This window comes from Prosopis cineraria, unplaced genomic scaffold (assembly GCF_029017545.1).
Source record: "Prosopis cineraria cultivar Desert tree isolate PC_DT_omini unplaced genomic scaffold, ASM2901754v1 PC1, whole genome shotgun sequence".
NCBI lineage: Eukaryota > Viridiplantae > Streptophyta > Magnoliopsida > Fabales > Fabaceae > Prosopis > Prosopis cineraria.
The window spans coordinates 56647319-56665884 of NW_026555332.1; the positions used below are offsets into that span (position 1 = coordinate 56647319).

General features: G+C 33.2%; 2 protein-coding genes across 5 annotated transcripts; one reads left to right on the plus strand and one right to left on the minus strand.

The window, feature by feature from the left end:
- Window positions 1–8233: 8233 nt before the first annotated feature.
- Window positions 8234–12093, plus strand: LOC129318119 (probable polygalacturonase). 3 transcript variants are annotated; one of them, XM_054962709.1, is made up of 8 exons: window positions 8236–8754; window positions 9012–9123; window positions 9552–9872; window positions 10110–10230; window positions 10347–10521; window positions 10658–10728; window positions 11093–11767; window positions 11866–12093. In XM_054962709.1, exons 2-8 carry the CDS (start codon window positions 9106–9108, stop codon window positions 11889–11891), a joined length of 1407 nt encoding a protein of 468 aa, XP_054818684.1. In that variant the 5' UTR covers window positions 8236–8754; window positions 9012–9105; the 3' UTR covers window positions 11892–12093. The 3 variants fall into 3 exon arrangements, with proteins under 3 accessions (XP_054818675.1, XP_054818684.1, XP_054818692.1); XM_054962717.1 differs by having other exon boundaries at window positions 8236–8546; XM_054962700.1 differs by having other exon boundaries at window positions 8234–9123.
- A 242-nt stretch (window positions 12094–12335) lies between these two features.
- On the minus strand, window positions 12336–15453 carry LOC129318132 (protein S-acyltransferase 18). Of its 2 annotated transcripts, none has more exons than XM_054962735.1 (9): window positions 15239–15453; window positions 14843–14956; window positions 14409–14603; window positions 14233–14301; window positions 14058–14129; window positions 13837–13965; window positions 13643–13723; window positions 12988–13158; window positions 12336–12912 (listed from the first exon to the last, which is right to left on the minus strand). In XM_054962735.1, exons 1-9 carry the CDS (start codon window positions 15278–15280, stop codon window positions 12418–12420), a joined length of 1368 nt encoding a protein of 455 aa, XP_054818710.1. In that variant the 5' UTR covers window positions 15281–15453; the 3' UTR covers window positions 12336–12417. The 2 variants fall into 2 exon arrangements, with proteins under 2 accessions (XP_054818710.1, XP_054818705.1); XM_054962730.1 differs by having other exon boundaries at window positions 14409–14735.
- Window positions 15454–18566: the final 3113 nt, after the last annotated feature.

Genomic DNA, 18566 nt, shown 5'->3' on the forward strand with positions numbered 1-18566 from the left:
TTTACCAATATACAAGTACAATAATTAAAATGAATAGAAATTTTACATTTTGTGATGTGATTTATCGAAGTGTGTTGAATCAAATCCATATCCATATTAAAAGTTAAATTTACAGTAATTTTAAATGAAATCAAATACGGCTGCTTTTTAAAACCATCATTAAACCCCGTCAAGATGAGACCCACCAAGTGATGGATCGCAATATGAAAGCCCTAAGCTTACCTTCAATCCGGAACGTCTTTAGACGAGGAATTTGGATTGGGAAGAGGAAATTTCGAAGAAGAATTTCTTAGACATACAAAATGTTAGCAAAGATCCTCTTGCTTCCATTAGGGCTGCACTCTGCTAGACCGAGAACTACATGATTAACAAATGGCCTATCATTGCTCCCACTGGGCTTGTTGGCTTTCAAAGGACTTCAGCCTCAAAGAAGGGGGATGCTGTTACAAGACATAACTTCGCTATCTGGTCTTGCTAACATCTACTTTTTTCAATATGACTTGGAGGTCGTTTTTACCTTTTCTTTTTCATCAGGCCCTCTTAAACTTGGCGATTTTGTTTGATTTCTTTTTATTTTTTCCTGTTGTTAGTTGTCCTCTTGTTTATCCTTCAAATACAATAAACCTCGAGAAAAAAATTTAAAAAATTATGATAGCACGACTTGTTGTGAACATTAAAGATTACATTTTACAAATGACAAAAAAAAAAAAAACCACTCGTGAAACACACACGCGCATATGAAAAATTATGTATAAATTTCTTAGAGCAAACTTATTTATAAATAAGTTCTGGCAAATTTTAAAACTATAATTAAGTTCCAAGACATCCGAATATAATTTGAAAATGTGATGCAAAAACAATAATATCTATATTAAAAATATATTACATCAATAAAATAATTTACAATTATTTTATCAATAATTTATAACTGTTACTTATATTTTTTTACAATTATAACTTCACATATTCAATTATTAAGCCAATCATACATTACAATGCACCCTAATTTTAAATTATACTCAAGTTTTAAGATACTTGATTGTAATTTTTTAATTTTTTAAGGCTTTTTTTGTAAATAAGCCTTCTTCGCATAACATACATATAATTTCTCAGATGGGGAGATATTAAAAAATTTAAATTCTCAAATATTATTTACAATTTTATAATCCACATTTCTTTTTTTTTTTTTAACCCATGGCATCTATATATTGGATTGAACAAAAGTGACTTTATTTATGTGTGGGGCAGTTTTGGCCCATCTCACATAGTTTAGACTTCGGAAGAGCTAACCCATGGGTTGGCTCGCTTAAAAAAAAAAATCATAGGATCATTCTCTCAATTTTCAAATCCTTGCTATTATCTAAATTATTAAAATAATTCAAATTATGTGCTTATTATTTATTATCTTTATTACTTGTCACATTTAATTAGTTGACTATGAATCCATGATCAATTGAGTGCATTAATGTAGCATGAATCTAGCTAAAGACTTTTTTCACAATTTAATTTATGTAAAATATTTTCAAATAAACATGAGAAATATAGCTATCTTTCTTTTTTAAGGTTATGTGGGTTTCAAACTCTTTATCATTGTGAAACTATTTAAAGTAGTGTCATCTCGAGTGGTATATAAATCATTTTTATAGTCATTTGAAATGATTTATATATCAACGTTCAAATTCTATTCAACAGTTTTTGAATTACAAGTTACTAGCTATTAAATTATGAACAAATCTAAACTTTTCTCCCTTCTATTATCTTTGTCATTACATTACTCAAAATTTCTTAGCTAGCGAAAAAAAGAAATTAGCCCGCTGACCTTTACTCAAATTAATATCAAATTTAATTTTACTTTATAGACTTCTACATGTTAATTATATTTTCATGTTTAATTGTCTAGTGCTAATAATTAATAATAGATGAAACTTCCAATGTTATGATAATTTTATAATTTTTAAAGTTAAAAAATGTATATAAAAATATTTTTTTATTGATAGGTTAGTGCCTATTGTGGGTTGATAGAAATATAATCCTATAAGATATGGGTCATATCAACTAGCCTTGCCAAACTCACAACCTACTACAGGTTAGCTGCAAGTCATGAATTGAACCATATTACCAGTTTTAATTATTATAAGAATTTAAGTGTCATATAAGGAATTGTCCTCTCCTAATAAATGACACCTCCAGCAATGAATTCATAGGATAACGCATAAAATGGTCCAAATCCTTACCATTTGTACTGCACTCACTTGATCACTCTACACATCATTTTAATATTTAAAGTTTGTCCTTGCCCTTTTGATTTAGATTAAATTGAAATGCATTAAAATGGATTAAAAAACAATATATAAACAAGTGACTGTATATAAAATCTGAATATATATGCACACGCTATCCATAATTTATAAATACTGGATTTCTCTATGTGTAATCTAAAGTGTAAAATATCTCATGAAAAACTTGTTGATAGAGTAGCTGCAATCAGATAAACAGCGATGCATCATCTATCATTCATGTGGTTATCGAAGCACGGAGGCCACGTTGCATGGCTTGTTGCTCTTGTGGTTCATCCATTAAGCTCTGACTTATTAAAGCGCCGTTAAATTGGGGAAAAATTGTATGTACAAGTCACATGAAACGAATAACACATTTTGAGCATAAAAAAACACGCAATGGCAGAATCACGTGCATTTGAGGCCCCCTCACTGGGTATGTATTGTGCTATTTTACAATTTACATCAATTATTTCTTATATTTTACGTCTCTTTATTTTAATATTTTAAATTTTAAACCTAATTTAATCTTACTTTTTAATTTAAATTTATTCAATTTTTTAACTTAAAATTCAATAAATATTAGCTTATAATTTCACTATACATAAATATTAATATTATTTATTAATCTTTTAAATAATTAAAAAAATTAATTTAACTAAAATCACCCACATCGTCCTCATCCTGAATGTTAATTAAGGACTAATAAAAAAAAAGGTGATGAAAGATAAAAATTTAAAGATCAAGAATAAACTCATTAAATATTTTCATAGGCTCACGGTGTTTGTATGTTTTCAACTTAAAGTTGAATTAAAAAACAAAAGGAAGGAAAGAAGGAAAAAAAAAATGAATTTGAAAGGAACAAAATTTTGTGTATGTGTGTTAAGAATCCTAGCTAGTTTTACCACTGCCACTGGACCCATAATCCTGTCTCCACCACTGAAAACACATATAATTTTAATACTATAAAATATTTTTTTAAAATATTATGTTTCAAAATATAAAACAATTTGAATATTTTAAAATAAAATTAATAATACTTTTTCAAAAATATCATTAATTCAAGGTGTAATTAATAAAATATAAGAGTAAACATTAAAAGAGTATGTAATTTAAAAAATAATTAACTAATTTATTAAAAAATATAATTTAATTAAAAATATCTTATAATATGAAAAAGTAAAAGTTTGGACCATGAATATAATTGTTGATCCCTTAATTAGACATTGGTAATTAGATTTCGCAAAGCCAGGGGGGGCGCTATTTTATGGATTATTGTTAATTGTTGCACGAGTTATGATATATTGATTCATGATACGTACTTTTCACATGTTAAGAGTTGCTACTTCTTAGATAATAAAATTAGTGTATCTTAAAAAATAAACAGAGCATCGACCGAGTTATAAGTTATGGTGCAGCGTTAAGATTTGTCTCCAACACATGATAACAGTATTCATGTCATATCCACATCGGGTTTCACGAGTAAAAGCAGTTCATAGTTTGAAAGTCAAGCTACATTTCTCGACCATTGAATTTGCATACTGCAGGTAAAAATATTTATTTTCCAATATCCTCTTATGCATCCTTTCTTATGTATCAAACCATGTCACGTGGCCTAACAAGTTATATCTGCCCCACTCAGTCAAAGATTAAAATGGAAAAAGAATTAAGGTTTTTGATGCCATTTTATAAAATCTAATAAAAAATAAAATAGTCAACCAAGCTTAACCTGGACACGAAACTTAAGAAATGAAATCCACGTAAAATTAGATCAGGTCCATAGATTGATCCAGTGCTTGTTTTGGACCTTTTTCAAAACTCGTCTCGATGTTTATGTAAATCACAAAATGACCCTTTTTATCCTAAAATGTGAAGAGTTGAACCCACTTACTCGTCTCGGCGATAATAAAAAGCTTACATTTTTTTTTTCAAATCGAAAACTTACTTAATACAGTCATCATTTTTTCTACTGGCCAAAAAGTCATCTTCTCTGAAAAAATAAAAACAAAAAGACATGATAAATTTGAATAGATTGGCATACTCTTCGGTTAGATATTTAGAAAAAAAAATTTAAAATGCATTATCAAACTTAAAATCAATGTTGAACGTACTCCGTGCCTCTTCTGGGTCAATAAATTAAAAAAGCTGGTCAGGCTGTTAATGGCTCAAATTCATAAGTTTGTTTATCCCAAACTTGATGTTTCTTTCAAACTTAGCTCTTATATCTTATTGACGGGACAATGCTCAGGTCTGGGACCGATAGCTCACACATTTTTCCCATCTTTTTTTATTATAATAATACTTGCATAAACTCTAGAAAACTTGAATTACATGTTTAAAAAACAATAATAAGTTCCAACATTATACATACTCAATTTTTATTTAAATTTCTATTTCTAATATCATCAATACTCTAATGAATATTGTCATTTTCATATATCAATTCAAAAATTGAAAAAAAATCACACAATCTCAATCACAGGTGGAGTTAAAAGAGAGAGACAGAGGGAGAAATGTGCAAGCTTTAAAAAAACTAATCTGAATCCGAACCTAATTTTTGAAGAACCTATAAAGTTGGGCATAAAAGTCTTTTTAAATTTTTTTTTTTTGAAGCTTGGCGTTCAAAAAATTCATGATATAAATGGACAGCTTGAAAGGCCTGTCTTTATGAATGAATCTATGCATCTTTGAGCCTTGTCACATTATATTATTAGAATTTAGAACTGAGTGGTTGGTTGCTAAATGACATAAATACGGCATGGTATATGAGCAAATTAAAATTTGTGGAGGACAGAATAAGATTGGGTTAGGTATAATCCTTCATTTTGTCGATAATCATATTGCTTATGCTTAAGAATCATCATTACGAATCATGCATGAAGTTAAACAACGTTAGGAGAGCTTGTTTCCCCTAAAAAAAAAAAAAAAGGATCGGAAGACAAAGAACTCAGAAACTAGTTGGCGTTATGATTGTTCTGGTCCGATGTCCTGCTTAACGTAACAAAAGCAACAAATCAAGGTTGGAAAACAGTAACCCGTGAAGCAGTGAAATAGAAAACTGCAACTGATTAAGAAAACCATAAATTCTTCGCGAGTAATTAATGAGGGTTGTTGAGTTCCGCGCGAAAATGATATGAATGTGACATTCGTCGTTCAACCTGGGCCTGAATAGAAATTACCGTGTGCAACTGTGTATTGTTCACAATGACGCCTCCAGTTTATAATATTCCTTGGACTTGTTTACAAGGTTGGGAGAAGATATTTATTTTGATCATATTCATAAATTATTTAAAAATTTATTAAATTTTTAAACGTGATTAATAATATTTAATATTTTTTTAGGTAGATGAGGCATGTTAAAAATGATTTATAAATGAGGCTAAAGGGAATAAAGTATTAGTGATTATATATTTTTAAAAAATAGCTGAAATTTCATTTTTTTAAATTACATATCTATGTTTTTAAAAAATTACATATATTTTTAATTAAATATTTTAATAATGACAATTTAATTTTTTATTGCTACCGATAACAATTCAAATTCAAACCGCTTATATTTTAAAATAAATAATTAATAAAGTAAGAACATACTCCTTTAATCTTATTTATAAGTCACTTGTAATATATTTTATTGGTATTAATTTTTTTTAAACTCATCAATTTTACCTTAAAATTCAATAAATTTTTAAGTTTCTCCCCATTAAATACACATATGTTAATAATGCATTTTCTTTTTTCAATGTTCAATCGAAGATAAAAAAAATTTATTGAAGTAAATTATAAAAAAAGACTAAAAAAATTCACTTCTAGTTTTATAAATAGAATAAGAGAGAGTAATCAAAAAAATTATACAAACCATCAAATGTCTTATATGTTTTTATAAAATATAATATAATATGTTATGAATGGAAGAGACATATGCCCTGTTGCTGCATAACTGATTGCGCATAGGATACCTGAGCTTGAAACCGTAACTTTAGGATGTTGCACATGCCAGGGAGTGGGATAATGACGTTACTTTGGGTCTCTGATATTGTCTGTTCTCGGGCCTTGTCCCACTCTTTGTAGACATATTTTTCCTTAATAATCGACCATTAGTACAATGAGTTGATGAAATATTCCACACCAAAATCCGACATTATCCTTCATTTTCTTACTTTAAAGTATGTTGACTGCCTTTGTTTTTTTTTTTTTCTGGTCCTCAATCCACACTCATGCTGCACTTCGTTTGGTGGAAGCTCAATCTTGTGTTTGAGCTTTTCTCGCTTTTCTTTTCTTTCTTCTTCTTGGCTCTGTTAAAATTTTAGTTCCGTCTCAGGCTTGTTAACGAGTTTCGTACTTCAGTTATTCTAATTCCAAGGGCTCACATAAAAAGAATGACGGGCAAAAGATATAAACCAGGTACTATTGATTTAAAAAAGCAGATTCCGAACTATCTCATCATGACTAAGGGCGTTGATATATACAGAAGCATTTTTAGTTTTCTATAGTCTTTTTTATAATGTATGCATCGAAGAGCAATTACGCTTAAGTCTCAGAATTTAATTTAATAATAATTAACTTTCATAAGATTTTATTAAAATTAAATTATAAATATTGATATTCGTTGTTCCTAAATATAAAAGCCTTAGATTGCAAATTATTAAAAGTAACTCATAAGATTTAAATATTTTATTTGCAAGTGACATTCATATGCTCTCTGCCTACTAAAATGCAAGGCATGGGTAATGAACTTACGGTTTTAAAAAATATTAGTTGAAATATTATTTTTTTAAAATTCACACCTTTACAATTTTACCATCATTAAATATATTACATAAGTACTTTGATGATAATAATTAAAATTTTAATGAATCATTTTTGGAAAAAATAATAAATGAAATAGTGATATAATTATAAAAATTATTTAATATTGTATATTTTGGATTAAATAAATTTTTTGAATATGTTTTATATTGTGATCTGGAGAGAATATTTATATTGGACATAACTTATGTACTTAACGTTACATGTTTAATATACATTTATCCAATCAAATTAAAATAAGTAAATTTCAATGTGGTGATAGTATTAATAGCAAAAATAATAATTTATTATCGAACAAATAATCTATAAATGATAGTACAAGTGCCTTAATTTAATTAAAAAACATTTTAAATATATAAGATTGAGTATATGAGTTTTTTTATTTATATTTATCTGAATTAATATTTACAATACATTTTTTAGCAATAGTTTTTCAAACTTAATTATTATACTATTAATTTTGTAGGAGTTAATTGTCATCCCTTGTGATAGAGGATGTATACATAACAGAACAATTTCATTCGCGTCCCTCTCAATTAAAAAAATGGCACGCTCGTGGGAAGGAACAATTTTTGGCAAATACTAATACGACATGCATCCGTATATAATAAGAATGCTAAAGGCTAACATAGTGATAGGAGGCGGTTTCCTATCGCGAGATTTTGAAGCATGTTAAAAATAATTTGCAATTTCAGAAATTTAATTTTTACTTATGGACTGACGAGTGACTTGCTCTGGCCGACTGGCATGAAAAGTGACCAGGATCCACGAACTGTGCAAACTGCGCTCAGCAGAATTGAATTGTTTTTTATCATTCAATGATGAGGACAGAGTGTAAACAACGAACCCAAACGTCATTTCTTTCACCAGTTGGCCAATACACGACGAAGTTAAATTCGGTCCAATCGCAGATTAAAATTAAACCCCAATACTATGATTAGAATTTAAGAACAAAACAGTGATTTTTTTTTTAAAAAAAAATTGCCAGTGTTATTTTAGTCCCCCGTCCACAGAGAGAGATATCAGAAAAAACCAGTCGTTTCGCGGGAAAACGACGACGTTTCATTGATCAAGCGGGTGAACCAGATAACCGCCCTGACACCTCCACTTCCCCGTGATCAAAATTTCAGAAACCGGTTTTGCTTTTAACTGTTTTATTTTTTTCTCTGCCCCCTTGTTCCGAGCAGTTTTTGATCCCTCGATGCTTTGTTGTTAGTTTCGCAGGGTGAAAAATAATTTACCTCCCCCGGAACACTTGTTTTCTTTTTTTGGGAAGAAAATAAAATCAATTGAGATTACAGTCTGAGCAGGATCGGGGAGGCCCACAGGGCACCAAATGATTAGCAGTGAAAGTGTGTGAAAGTATACAGTGTTTTGACGGAGTTTACGAACTAGAAATCGGGATGAAAATTTTTGAAGGTAGAGACAGAGAGACAGGTTGCTCCATGCAAAGCTAAGTTCAGTGTAAACCTTTTACCTTACAATCTGAAATAGTCTATCAGAATCGGAAGTAACTGTCAGTGGGGCTAGCAATAGGAAAATCGGTGGCTTAAGGGTTCATATCGTAGAAGTCCCATTTTGAGAATCATTGAGCTGCTGCCCCTTCTTTTAGAATTGTTAGCTTTCTGGGTTTCTTCCAATTTGGGAGACGCAGCCATAAGGAAGAAGACAGGTATGATAGAGAAAGAAGCGAGGGGAGGGACATAGTGAAGGTGTTTAGAAGCAAAAGAGGGTCCTACTGCTAGATTTTTGGCGGGCAGGAACAGTAACCTTCAATGATTTTACTTGGGTAGTGGTGGTGGCTATCTCAATGACCCATCTAATCACACCTGCATATTGTTGTTTTCCTGGGAAATTCGATCATAAGCTAAACCTCTTGCTCCTCTTCTCCTGCTTTACTCTTCTTCTCTGGCTTTCTTTTTTCTCCAGGCTTTTTTTCACTAGGAGGCGGTTTTGGAGGCTGCTGAAAAAAGCTATCTGGTCAGATTTTTTGGGGCAAAAGGGAAAGCCGGATCCTAGTCATATGAACAGACCTTCAAGAGTAAGTTCTTTTTTAGTTTCCTTCTCTATCCTTCTTCTGATCTTTCTACATTCTCCATGAAAAGCTCCCGATGTTACTTCCTTCAGATTTTGGTAGTGCAGTGAGATCTAAAGCAAAAAAATTTGGAGAAACATCAAGAATTCAAGAATACCAACTTCGAAAGTATTTGTGAGAACTTAGTTCTGTGAAGATCTGGGTTAGCATAGTGGAATACTGGGTGATGATTAGTTTTGGCCAAATGTAGCTGATCGGCACAGATTTTTAACCCCTTGATTTGGGATATTACTTGATTCCTGTGAGCGATGTTTATAATTCTGTGTAGTTCGGACTATAGTGTTTAAATTACTTTTTAATATCTTCTCTCCGTCCCCTGAAGAATTAAGATCTCCAGTCAGAGAATAACTGATGGTGGAAAATTTGTGTTTCAGCTGGCCAATGTGCTTCTGGTACTTGCGTTGTTCACCAGTTGCAGCTCATGGACAGTGTGGAGCAGCTCATGTTGCAAGCATACAAACTCGGGGGAGGTTCGACCTCACAGCGTCAGCATCACCGAATTTGGGGCTGTAGGAGATGGCATCACTCTCAATACAAAAGCATTTCAGAATGCCATCTTCTACCTAAATTCATTTGCAGAAAAAGGCGGAGCCAAGCTCTTTGTCCCTGCTGGTCGGTGGTTAACTGGTAGTTTTGATCTCATCAGCCATCTAACTTTGTGGTTGGACAATGATGCCGTGATTCTTGGATCAACGGTAGGTCAGGCTTAGTAAATAATAACATGATGTGATGCAGGAAAAGGGGAAGTTTAATTTAGTGTAACTACAACTTGCCCGTGCTGCTCTAGCTTGTCCTAAGAAAATCTGAAGTAGAAGTAATCTTTCAGCACAGATACAATGTTAATAAGCTACATCCCGTGCTAATATTAATATTTGAGCAAGCTATTTTATTATAATGTACAGGAACTGAATGGCATATCCTGCTTGTTACAGGACTTTGAGGACTGGCCAGTTGTTGACCCTCTTCCATCATATGGCCGAGGAAGAGAGTTGCCGGGTGGAAGGCATAAAGCCCTCATATATGGCTGCAATCTGACTGATGTCATCATAACAGGTCAGTATATACTCGTTTTAACATTTTCTTTACCAAAAGATAAAGAAACAAGATCCTCGGTCAACATTTAACATATGTGGATATGGTTTTCTGGTCCCATTAATGTTGCAATGAAGGTAATAATGGAACTATAGATGGTCAAGGCAGTATCTGGTGGAGCAGCTTTCGGAACAAAACCTTGGATTATACACGTCCTCATCTGGTGGAGTTGATGAATTCAACTGGGGTTCTCATATCTAATTTAACCTTTTTGAATTCACCTTTTTGGACAATTCACCCTGTATATTGCAGGTTTGTGAATAGAAGGGTTGAGTTTACGTTTCCTTCCCGATTTTCTCAACTTTAGTGCTTTCATTAGCATTTTAAAATGTGCAATAGTGAAGCTTTCATTAAGGGTAGATTTGAGACTGTTTTTCTGGATGAACAGCCAAGTTAGAGTTCAGAGTGTCACGATCCTTGCTCCACTCGATTCACCAAATACAGATGGGATTGATCCGGGTGAGTTCCTCTTCCCTGTGCTCCAAAGTATTATCCTTCATGTAATTGTCAACTGACAAGTTTTTTCTAACCAAAATCCTAAACTCCAGTGCTTGAAATAGCTTGGATGTGGATATCTGTCACAGAGAAAATTCTGCATGGCCTCACATGAGCCACACACTAATCTAGATTTGGGCATTATGCAGAAAAACAAGCTAGTTATTCATACAATATGATTAAAATAAAAATGAAATGTTACGTGGAACCCAAAAAAAAAAAAAATGAAATGTTATGTAAAATAAGGCAGATGGATCTTGTCCTTTCCATTCTATCCTTTTACTAAGGAAAGAAATTGAAGAATTCTTATACTTTTAAACGTGTCCAGATTCTTCTGACCATGTATGCATTGAGGACTGCTATATAAGCACCGGTGATGATCTGATTGCGATCAAAAGTGGTTGGGATGAGTATGGCATTTCATTTGGCCGTCCTAGTACACACATAATCATTAATGGGCTAATGGGGAAAACTCAAACAAGTGCCGGTGTTGCTATTGGAAGCGAAATGTCAGGAGGTGTATCAGATGTCCATGCAGAAAACATTCATTTTTTCAGTTCTCACACTGCAATCAGAATAAAGACATCTCCTGGAAGGGGGGGTTATGTTAGAAACGTCTATATTTCTAACATGACCTTGTCTAAAGTAGACATTGCCATCAGATTCACTGGTCTATATGGGGATCACCCCGATGACTCTTTTGACCCAAATGCTCTTCCTGTCATAGAAAGGATCACTATCAAGGACGTGATAGGAGAAAACATTGAACGTGCAGGTCTCATCGAGGGTATAAAAGAAGACCACTTTGTGAACATCTGCTTATTCAACATTACGCTCAATGTTAGCTCAAACTATCCATGGAACTGCTCTTACGTTCAAGGATATTCTGACTCGGTCTCCCCAGAAACTTGTGAGCCTCTCAAGGACAGAATATTCCCTGAGCATTGTTCAGACTGTTACTATTTATCAAGTCACATGCGGAGTACGAGTAATGAATATAGAGGTGCTTGGTTGATGTCTTGGTAAAATTAAGGAAATTTATGGCATTTGCTATGAGAGTTCACTCACAACTGAAATTTGATTGCTGCCTTTTTTCAACAGGAAAAATATCTCCTGACATGAGTTGATTGAGTTGCTGATCTGTGGTTGGTTGTGAATCTGCGGATTGATACTTGAGAGATGATTGTTTCTTGTGACTTGTTTGCAATAACAATAATTGAGTGATTTGTCAGAAATAGGAAGTGAATTATTTGTTTTCATGTGTATTGCTTTTCTAGCTACATTTGGCCAAAAAAGAAAAAAGAAAAGGATTGAAATGTTTCCATTTAATCAGGGATATTGGAGAATTCGCCGCAGCAGACTAGGGCAGGTGCTTCTTGGCTTCTTTGACAATAATTGTTAGTTGTTCATTATTCTCTAGTAAACGGAGGAAGACACGGTAAGTACGCAAAGCTTAATATATAGCTTGAAAAGCGAAGTTTCAGGAAGATTTTAAAGACCTGAAAATGACAAGATTGCCTTTAAATTACAGTGAAGTTGATCCAATGGAACATACATTCCCAGTTGCAACGACCAGAATTACCCCATGTATAAGTTATGATAATGAACATATCATGTATCAGTATCTTTCTCAAAAGCTGAGAATAAAACTATCTATATTCGGGATGGTTCACTTCCATCCTTGCTTATAACTGAACATAGAACCTGTCTTGAAATATGTGTTTCAAGCTCTCTCGATACACCTGTTAACTTCAAATCAAAACTGCTCCTGTATTTGTGTTGTGGGGAAGCCAGTATGCTAGAGAAGACTGTTGCTGAGCCAGAAAGTCTCCTTCTGGGGCTTGATAACCTGCCTGGTGATCCTGGAAGCCTGCCCTTAAACATAAAAGGACTAGAATCAGTTCCCACATTGCCCATATTTTGATTTGCGTGCATCAATGGGCCACGTTTTGTCTCTAGAGGAAGGGGTTTCAAAGGATTTTGCACTCCTAATGACTTTTCTTTCGCAAGCCTTTCTCTGGCCTTCTCAGTTGCTAGTAGGGCCTTCTCTTGGGTCAACTTTATGAGTTTCCATGGGTTTATGTTGACATGGAATCCCGATTTAGTCTCAGTTTCTCCTTCAATTCTGATGGACAATCTGCGTGAGCCCTGAAATTTAGCATAAACTATCCTGTTTAGGAGTCAGAATATGATATGCGAAGCTAATGTAGGCTAACTTTTTACCTGATTCATTCTTTGCCCTTTGCACAGAAACCTTGACATCAGAGTTGGCTTCTCAGGGGTATCAAAATCGATGCTCTCGTCTGAAGAGAAATCAGAATCATCTATTGAATCTACTTCAAGGGCTTGGTTCTCTTCTTTCATTGCCAAGATGTAGTCATAGGTTCTCATCCCCTACAATATTTGAACACACTAAATGAGTTAACAACAAGAACATTCTATTAAGAGAACAAGAATGTAGTGTTTTCTTGTCCACACCAGGCCACGCAAACATATTCCTCCTTTCATGCATTTTTTGAAGACATCATTTTGCTAGAATACCTCAATCTAGTAACACACTTATGGGCTTCTAAGACTTTTTTCATCCTCTTCACACTGCGTTCTTTACTGGAATTAAACTCTAATATCACTGGTTAGGCTCAAGGAGCTTCTTGAAGTGGGAAGAAACATCTAGATCCAACAGTTCCAAGAAGATGAATATAAATAGGCTCAACAACACATTTTAACTCAAAACTTTATGGCATTGAGTTTATGGGTCTTTTCCACTTATACATTTTTTTTATCAAATCCAACTCAGACTTTTCTTTATATCAAGTCAACTACCTTTCCAATATTTTTATGTAGATTATGAGAGGGCCAATTAAGGAAAGAAAACTACCTTTCGTATCAGAACCACATGAAAGAAGAAAAGCTGTCCCAATGCTGCTGAACTATAAGCTGTCAGTAAAACTAGCAAAACCTGTAGCATTTTGAGAAGTTCAAAGCAAATTAAAAAGAAATGTTCGATTGAACTTGGAATGTAGCAAGAAATTCTAAAAACACCCCCGAAAAATAGTTTCAGATGACTCTTACACATATAGTGGCAAGAACTCCTCTTGGAAACTCTACATTAAACTCTCTCTCAAGCTCCTTTTCTATTCCGTTCTTATCTGCAAAGCACCTAACAAATACAGCAATTGCACTTCCTCCTTCTATGATTAGCTGTGAATGCAACAAGTGATAATGGAAAAGTTATATCAATATTATTGAAACATGTTATTTGGTCTGAAACAGAAACAGACTATACCACTGACCATTAACAGGACGAAAATCATAAGAAGAAAGAATGTTGTGTAGTTCCTCTTCCCAACGCAGTTATTCAACCACTAGGGGAAAAAAGGAGAAAAAGAATACCAGTTATATCTCAACAATCGAAGTGTGAACTAACCCTTCCTACAAAATATAAAGTTCAAAAAATCCTGTACTCACTCTGCAATGATGGTCAAACCCTTCAACGCAGCGGTTACATGTTCTGCAGTGTTTACTGTGCCTTTTCACCTGAGTCACAGAGATTAAAAAAGTGTTACTCCGTGGAATGCTTTTAATGAAAATCGTCTGACTAGGGAAAGCTTTCAAAACTAAACAACGACAAGTTATTGAAAAACCTCAAAATCACAAAGCAGGCAAAATGAGATGTCATCCTCTCTCAGATTGGGTGCAATGGCATCATCTTTCATGACAAGTGGAAATGGGAGCAAAGGCTCCATTTGGTTGCTTGTCTTCCATGGATCTAGGTACTTCCTCTTGATGAATGTCCTAAGCATCTTCCTTTCAACCCTTCTGAAAAACCTTACGATAATCTGTCCCAGTATAAAACCATAATTTAGCTTGGAAATTCCATTAGACTTTACTTTCTTCTTCTTCCTGAAGCTGGTTCTGTCTGTTGGATCAATAGCAGTACACCTAATGTACAAAAGCATAACGGAGATGGCCTGGGGAAAATGGCAAAGAAAGAAAACGGCCAGCGAGTCTTATATGAATTCTAACAAAACGTTGGTTAAAATAAAGGCAAGTTTCGAAATTGGGTTCAGTAAATTACCACAAAGGAAAATATCACGTTCATTACAATCTCCGCTGCTCTATTTCCGAAGCAAAGCCCCAGGAAAGTAAAGAAGGACACGACCAGAAGACTGTAAATAGCCATCCCGACATACTGCGAGATTTCCAGTTACAAATGTTAGCTCAAATTACGGGTTTTTCACTATCGAAACGTTTGCTCAGATATAAGACGATTCAATCAAATAAAGAAAAACTCGAGCCTTTGCAGTTTGGATTGAGAAAGCATAGAAAGTTAAAAAAATGCAATTGCGTTTTTGCATCAGCATTCTATAAATTAGAGTAGCAGGTAATGAAATTGGCATTCTATGAAGTAAAATCCAGGTACGAGCTTCAATGTTGAATTAAAAGAGGAATATATATGCACGGAACGGGATACCTGTAGAGGGTGCAGGGGACGCTGCCAGCCATGGCGTCTCATGATCTATGAGATCTGGAAAAACAGTCAGATCTAAGCCCAGTGTGAAGCAAATATGCTTAGTTACTTCATTCATTCAAGAAGTCAAGTCTATGACCTTCAAACTTGAGAGAATGCCCAAGTCTCAACGGTCGACAAGCTGGGTTTTTCGAAATTGAACGGCGCTCTATTATCCAAATTCTAGGGGCTGACTGATCTAACGGATACGAGCTTTCTAGAATTTATTACTGGATGGAATATGTGGGGCCCATTATGAGAATGCTTTCGTTGCTTTGACAGGCTTCGGTCTACCGGGAGATATGGGCCACATTGACGGATAGGGCCTTTGTGGATAGCCTTGATGTTTGCTAAGGAACGGAGTAAAACCAACAACCTCAGGCTCAGTCCACGTAATAAACATTCGAGTTAGATGTTTTGATTTTTCTTTTTGGACAAAAGAGTTAGATGATTTGATTTTAAATACAAGACTTTAATCTCTTTTATTTATTTTTTCAAACTACCCCACTTACATCTGTATTTTTTTTGGCCAAAACTTATATCTATAGTTAATGGAGGTAATTTTCAAAGTAAATAATTAAAATAGTGTATTTTTATAAAAATCAATACACATTTTTTTACAAATAATTAATAAATAAAAAAATTAGCTATAAACTATAAGTACAAGAGTAAATAAAATTTTAAATTCATTTTTTATGCAATATTTTTTTAAATTTTAAAAATGATATAATTTAGTTTCTACTGTTAATAAAAAGTTAACTTTTATTAAAAAATATTCAAAGAAGACCTCAAAAATTATTAAAAAGAGTGATATATATAATCCTTGGTTCATAGAAATTAAAAGATAACAGATATGCTGGCAATAACAAAAAAAAGAAAGATGAAAGATATAAATTAATAAAGAAATATGAAAGAAATAAATGCAGGAGTTACGATGAGTGCTGCAATTCCACTTTTTTATTATCCTTGAGCAAGGGAAAATTTTAGAAAAAATCAGTTTAAGGTTTCATGGAAGCACTTAAAATACGCTGAGGTCCCATGAATTCAAGAAATAGCTGCCAGGTTTCTAGGAACCTAAGGGTGAATAAGTCTGAAAATAAAATTACCAGTTTGCCCATTATTTGAAATACTCAAAAATTACTTTATTTCCCACTAACCTATGAAAGCACAAACCTAGGGTGAACGGTTTCTTTATTCCTCATTCTCGCATCTTCCATATTTAATTGCTGATCACCATTCTCACTATCGCATTTCGTCCGTCTTGTGTGTCTTGCTTCGTTAGTCAATAGCTTAACTGTGATAGTGATTCCCACTAACCTACCAAAAGCTCAAACCCACGGCAGACGGGATCTCTGTTTGCCTCTCTCACCTCTCCTAAAATTCATCGACAACCACCCTTCTTTGAGTCACATTGCCTCTATTTAGCCTTTGAGTTTAAGTATTCAACTAGTTTCGTCCTCTAAGGTAAATTTTTATTAGCTAAACCCTATCTTTGATCCATCATTTGTATGGGTTTGGGTCTTTTGTCTGCTGGAAATCTGATTACCTCTATAATATATATTTGATTTGAAAACATCATCATGATCGAAGATGCTTTGAAATCATCTAAATTAATTCTTGTAATGATCCGTAGGAAGTAGAAAAGGTATTTAGGCCCAATAATCCAACATTACGTAATGACTAGAAGAAGATGCGTTATATGACTAACACTAGATTTACTACAACAAAATTAGGGTCTGAACTCTAACAATGAAGTCCTGTGTGCCACATCCTGAGTGTGAGATTTTATTTTATCATACACACTTTGCTCAGCTAGCTTCTATCCATATGTTGTTGTTTGTTATGTTTGGCAATCATGCAAGACTAGTGTAGTATATTTGCTGAAACCAAATCTATGGCTTTGATAGATCATAGAAGCTGTCAAAGAATTAAAAGTTTTGAGATGTCAAAACTATTTATACTTTATAGATTTTGAGCTCTCAAATCCACAGTTTCTGTCAAAACTATAATTTTAGCTTTCACAAATATTTTTTCTAGGTACGTCCTAAAGATTAGCTCTATACTTTATAGATGTTGAGCTCTCAAGCAGATTCAAAAAAGCTTTTCTTGTTCACAAATGACATGCAAATTTTAAAGTGTATAACTAACTCATTGAACACCCCAAAATGATGCTTTATTGGATAACTAACTCATTGAACCCCCAGATTATAGTTTTCTTTGTCAAGATATTGGTGCATTGATGGAAGAATTCTCAATTGTGCTTAAAAATCTATAATTTTAATTATGTTTGAATTTCTTCATTGATGACAACTGCTTTCTTTGTTGACAACAACTATATGTTTTATTGACAAAAATCATTTATTCTATGAATGACAACTAATTACTCCAATGACTACAACCATAAACTCTATTGACAATAACCGTATGCTCTATTAACTAGTGAATCATTTTCCTTTAATACTTGTGTTTTCTTCATCCTTATGGATATTAATAAACAATGCTAGTGTAGAAAGCTCTGAATTGAAACTTAGTATTAATGGCTAGTATGCAAAAATATCTTTTCAACATATCTAATTAAAATTTTCTATTTTTTTTAGATAAAGAAAAATGGAAGAGAAAACAAAAACAATAGTGAAGAGATATACCGTACCATTTCATATGTGCTACTCTCCAAGCTAATTTAGTGAAGTGGCAAAGTATATTAAAAGAAATGAGAAATTACAGAAGAGGGTTGAGAAGTTAGGATTCCATAGACTTCTTGACGTGTTTTGTAAAAAAATTTCAAAAAGATATTTGTGGAGAGTTGATGCATGCCTTTGACCCCCCAACTTGTGAAATATACATAAGGGGAAAAATCAAGCAAATGAAGGCCAAGGATGTGAATGACTTAATGGGCTTACGTAGTGATGGTAAGCAGAGTATTGGGGATGTCAATGTGAATGATAGAGGTTTCAAGAATTTGAGAAATACTTACTATAAAATGCCTTATAAGGAAATAGCTGAAATGATTATATTTGGAAAAGAGGCAGCTAAATTTGATTTACTTTTTGTAATGCATGCATTGAGAACCTTGCTATTGCCAACTGCAAGTCTTGAGGTAAGCGACCATATATTAAAGGTCATTTATGAGACACAAAAGAAACCACATGTATATGATTGGGCTACGTTTATTTTTAATGAACTTTGCAAGGAGGTAGCAGACTACAAGAAACAAATGAGCAAAAAGAAGGGAAGGATGAGAAAGAATATTGGGAGATGTATCTACTTTCTAATGGTAAGCATGTGTTTAATT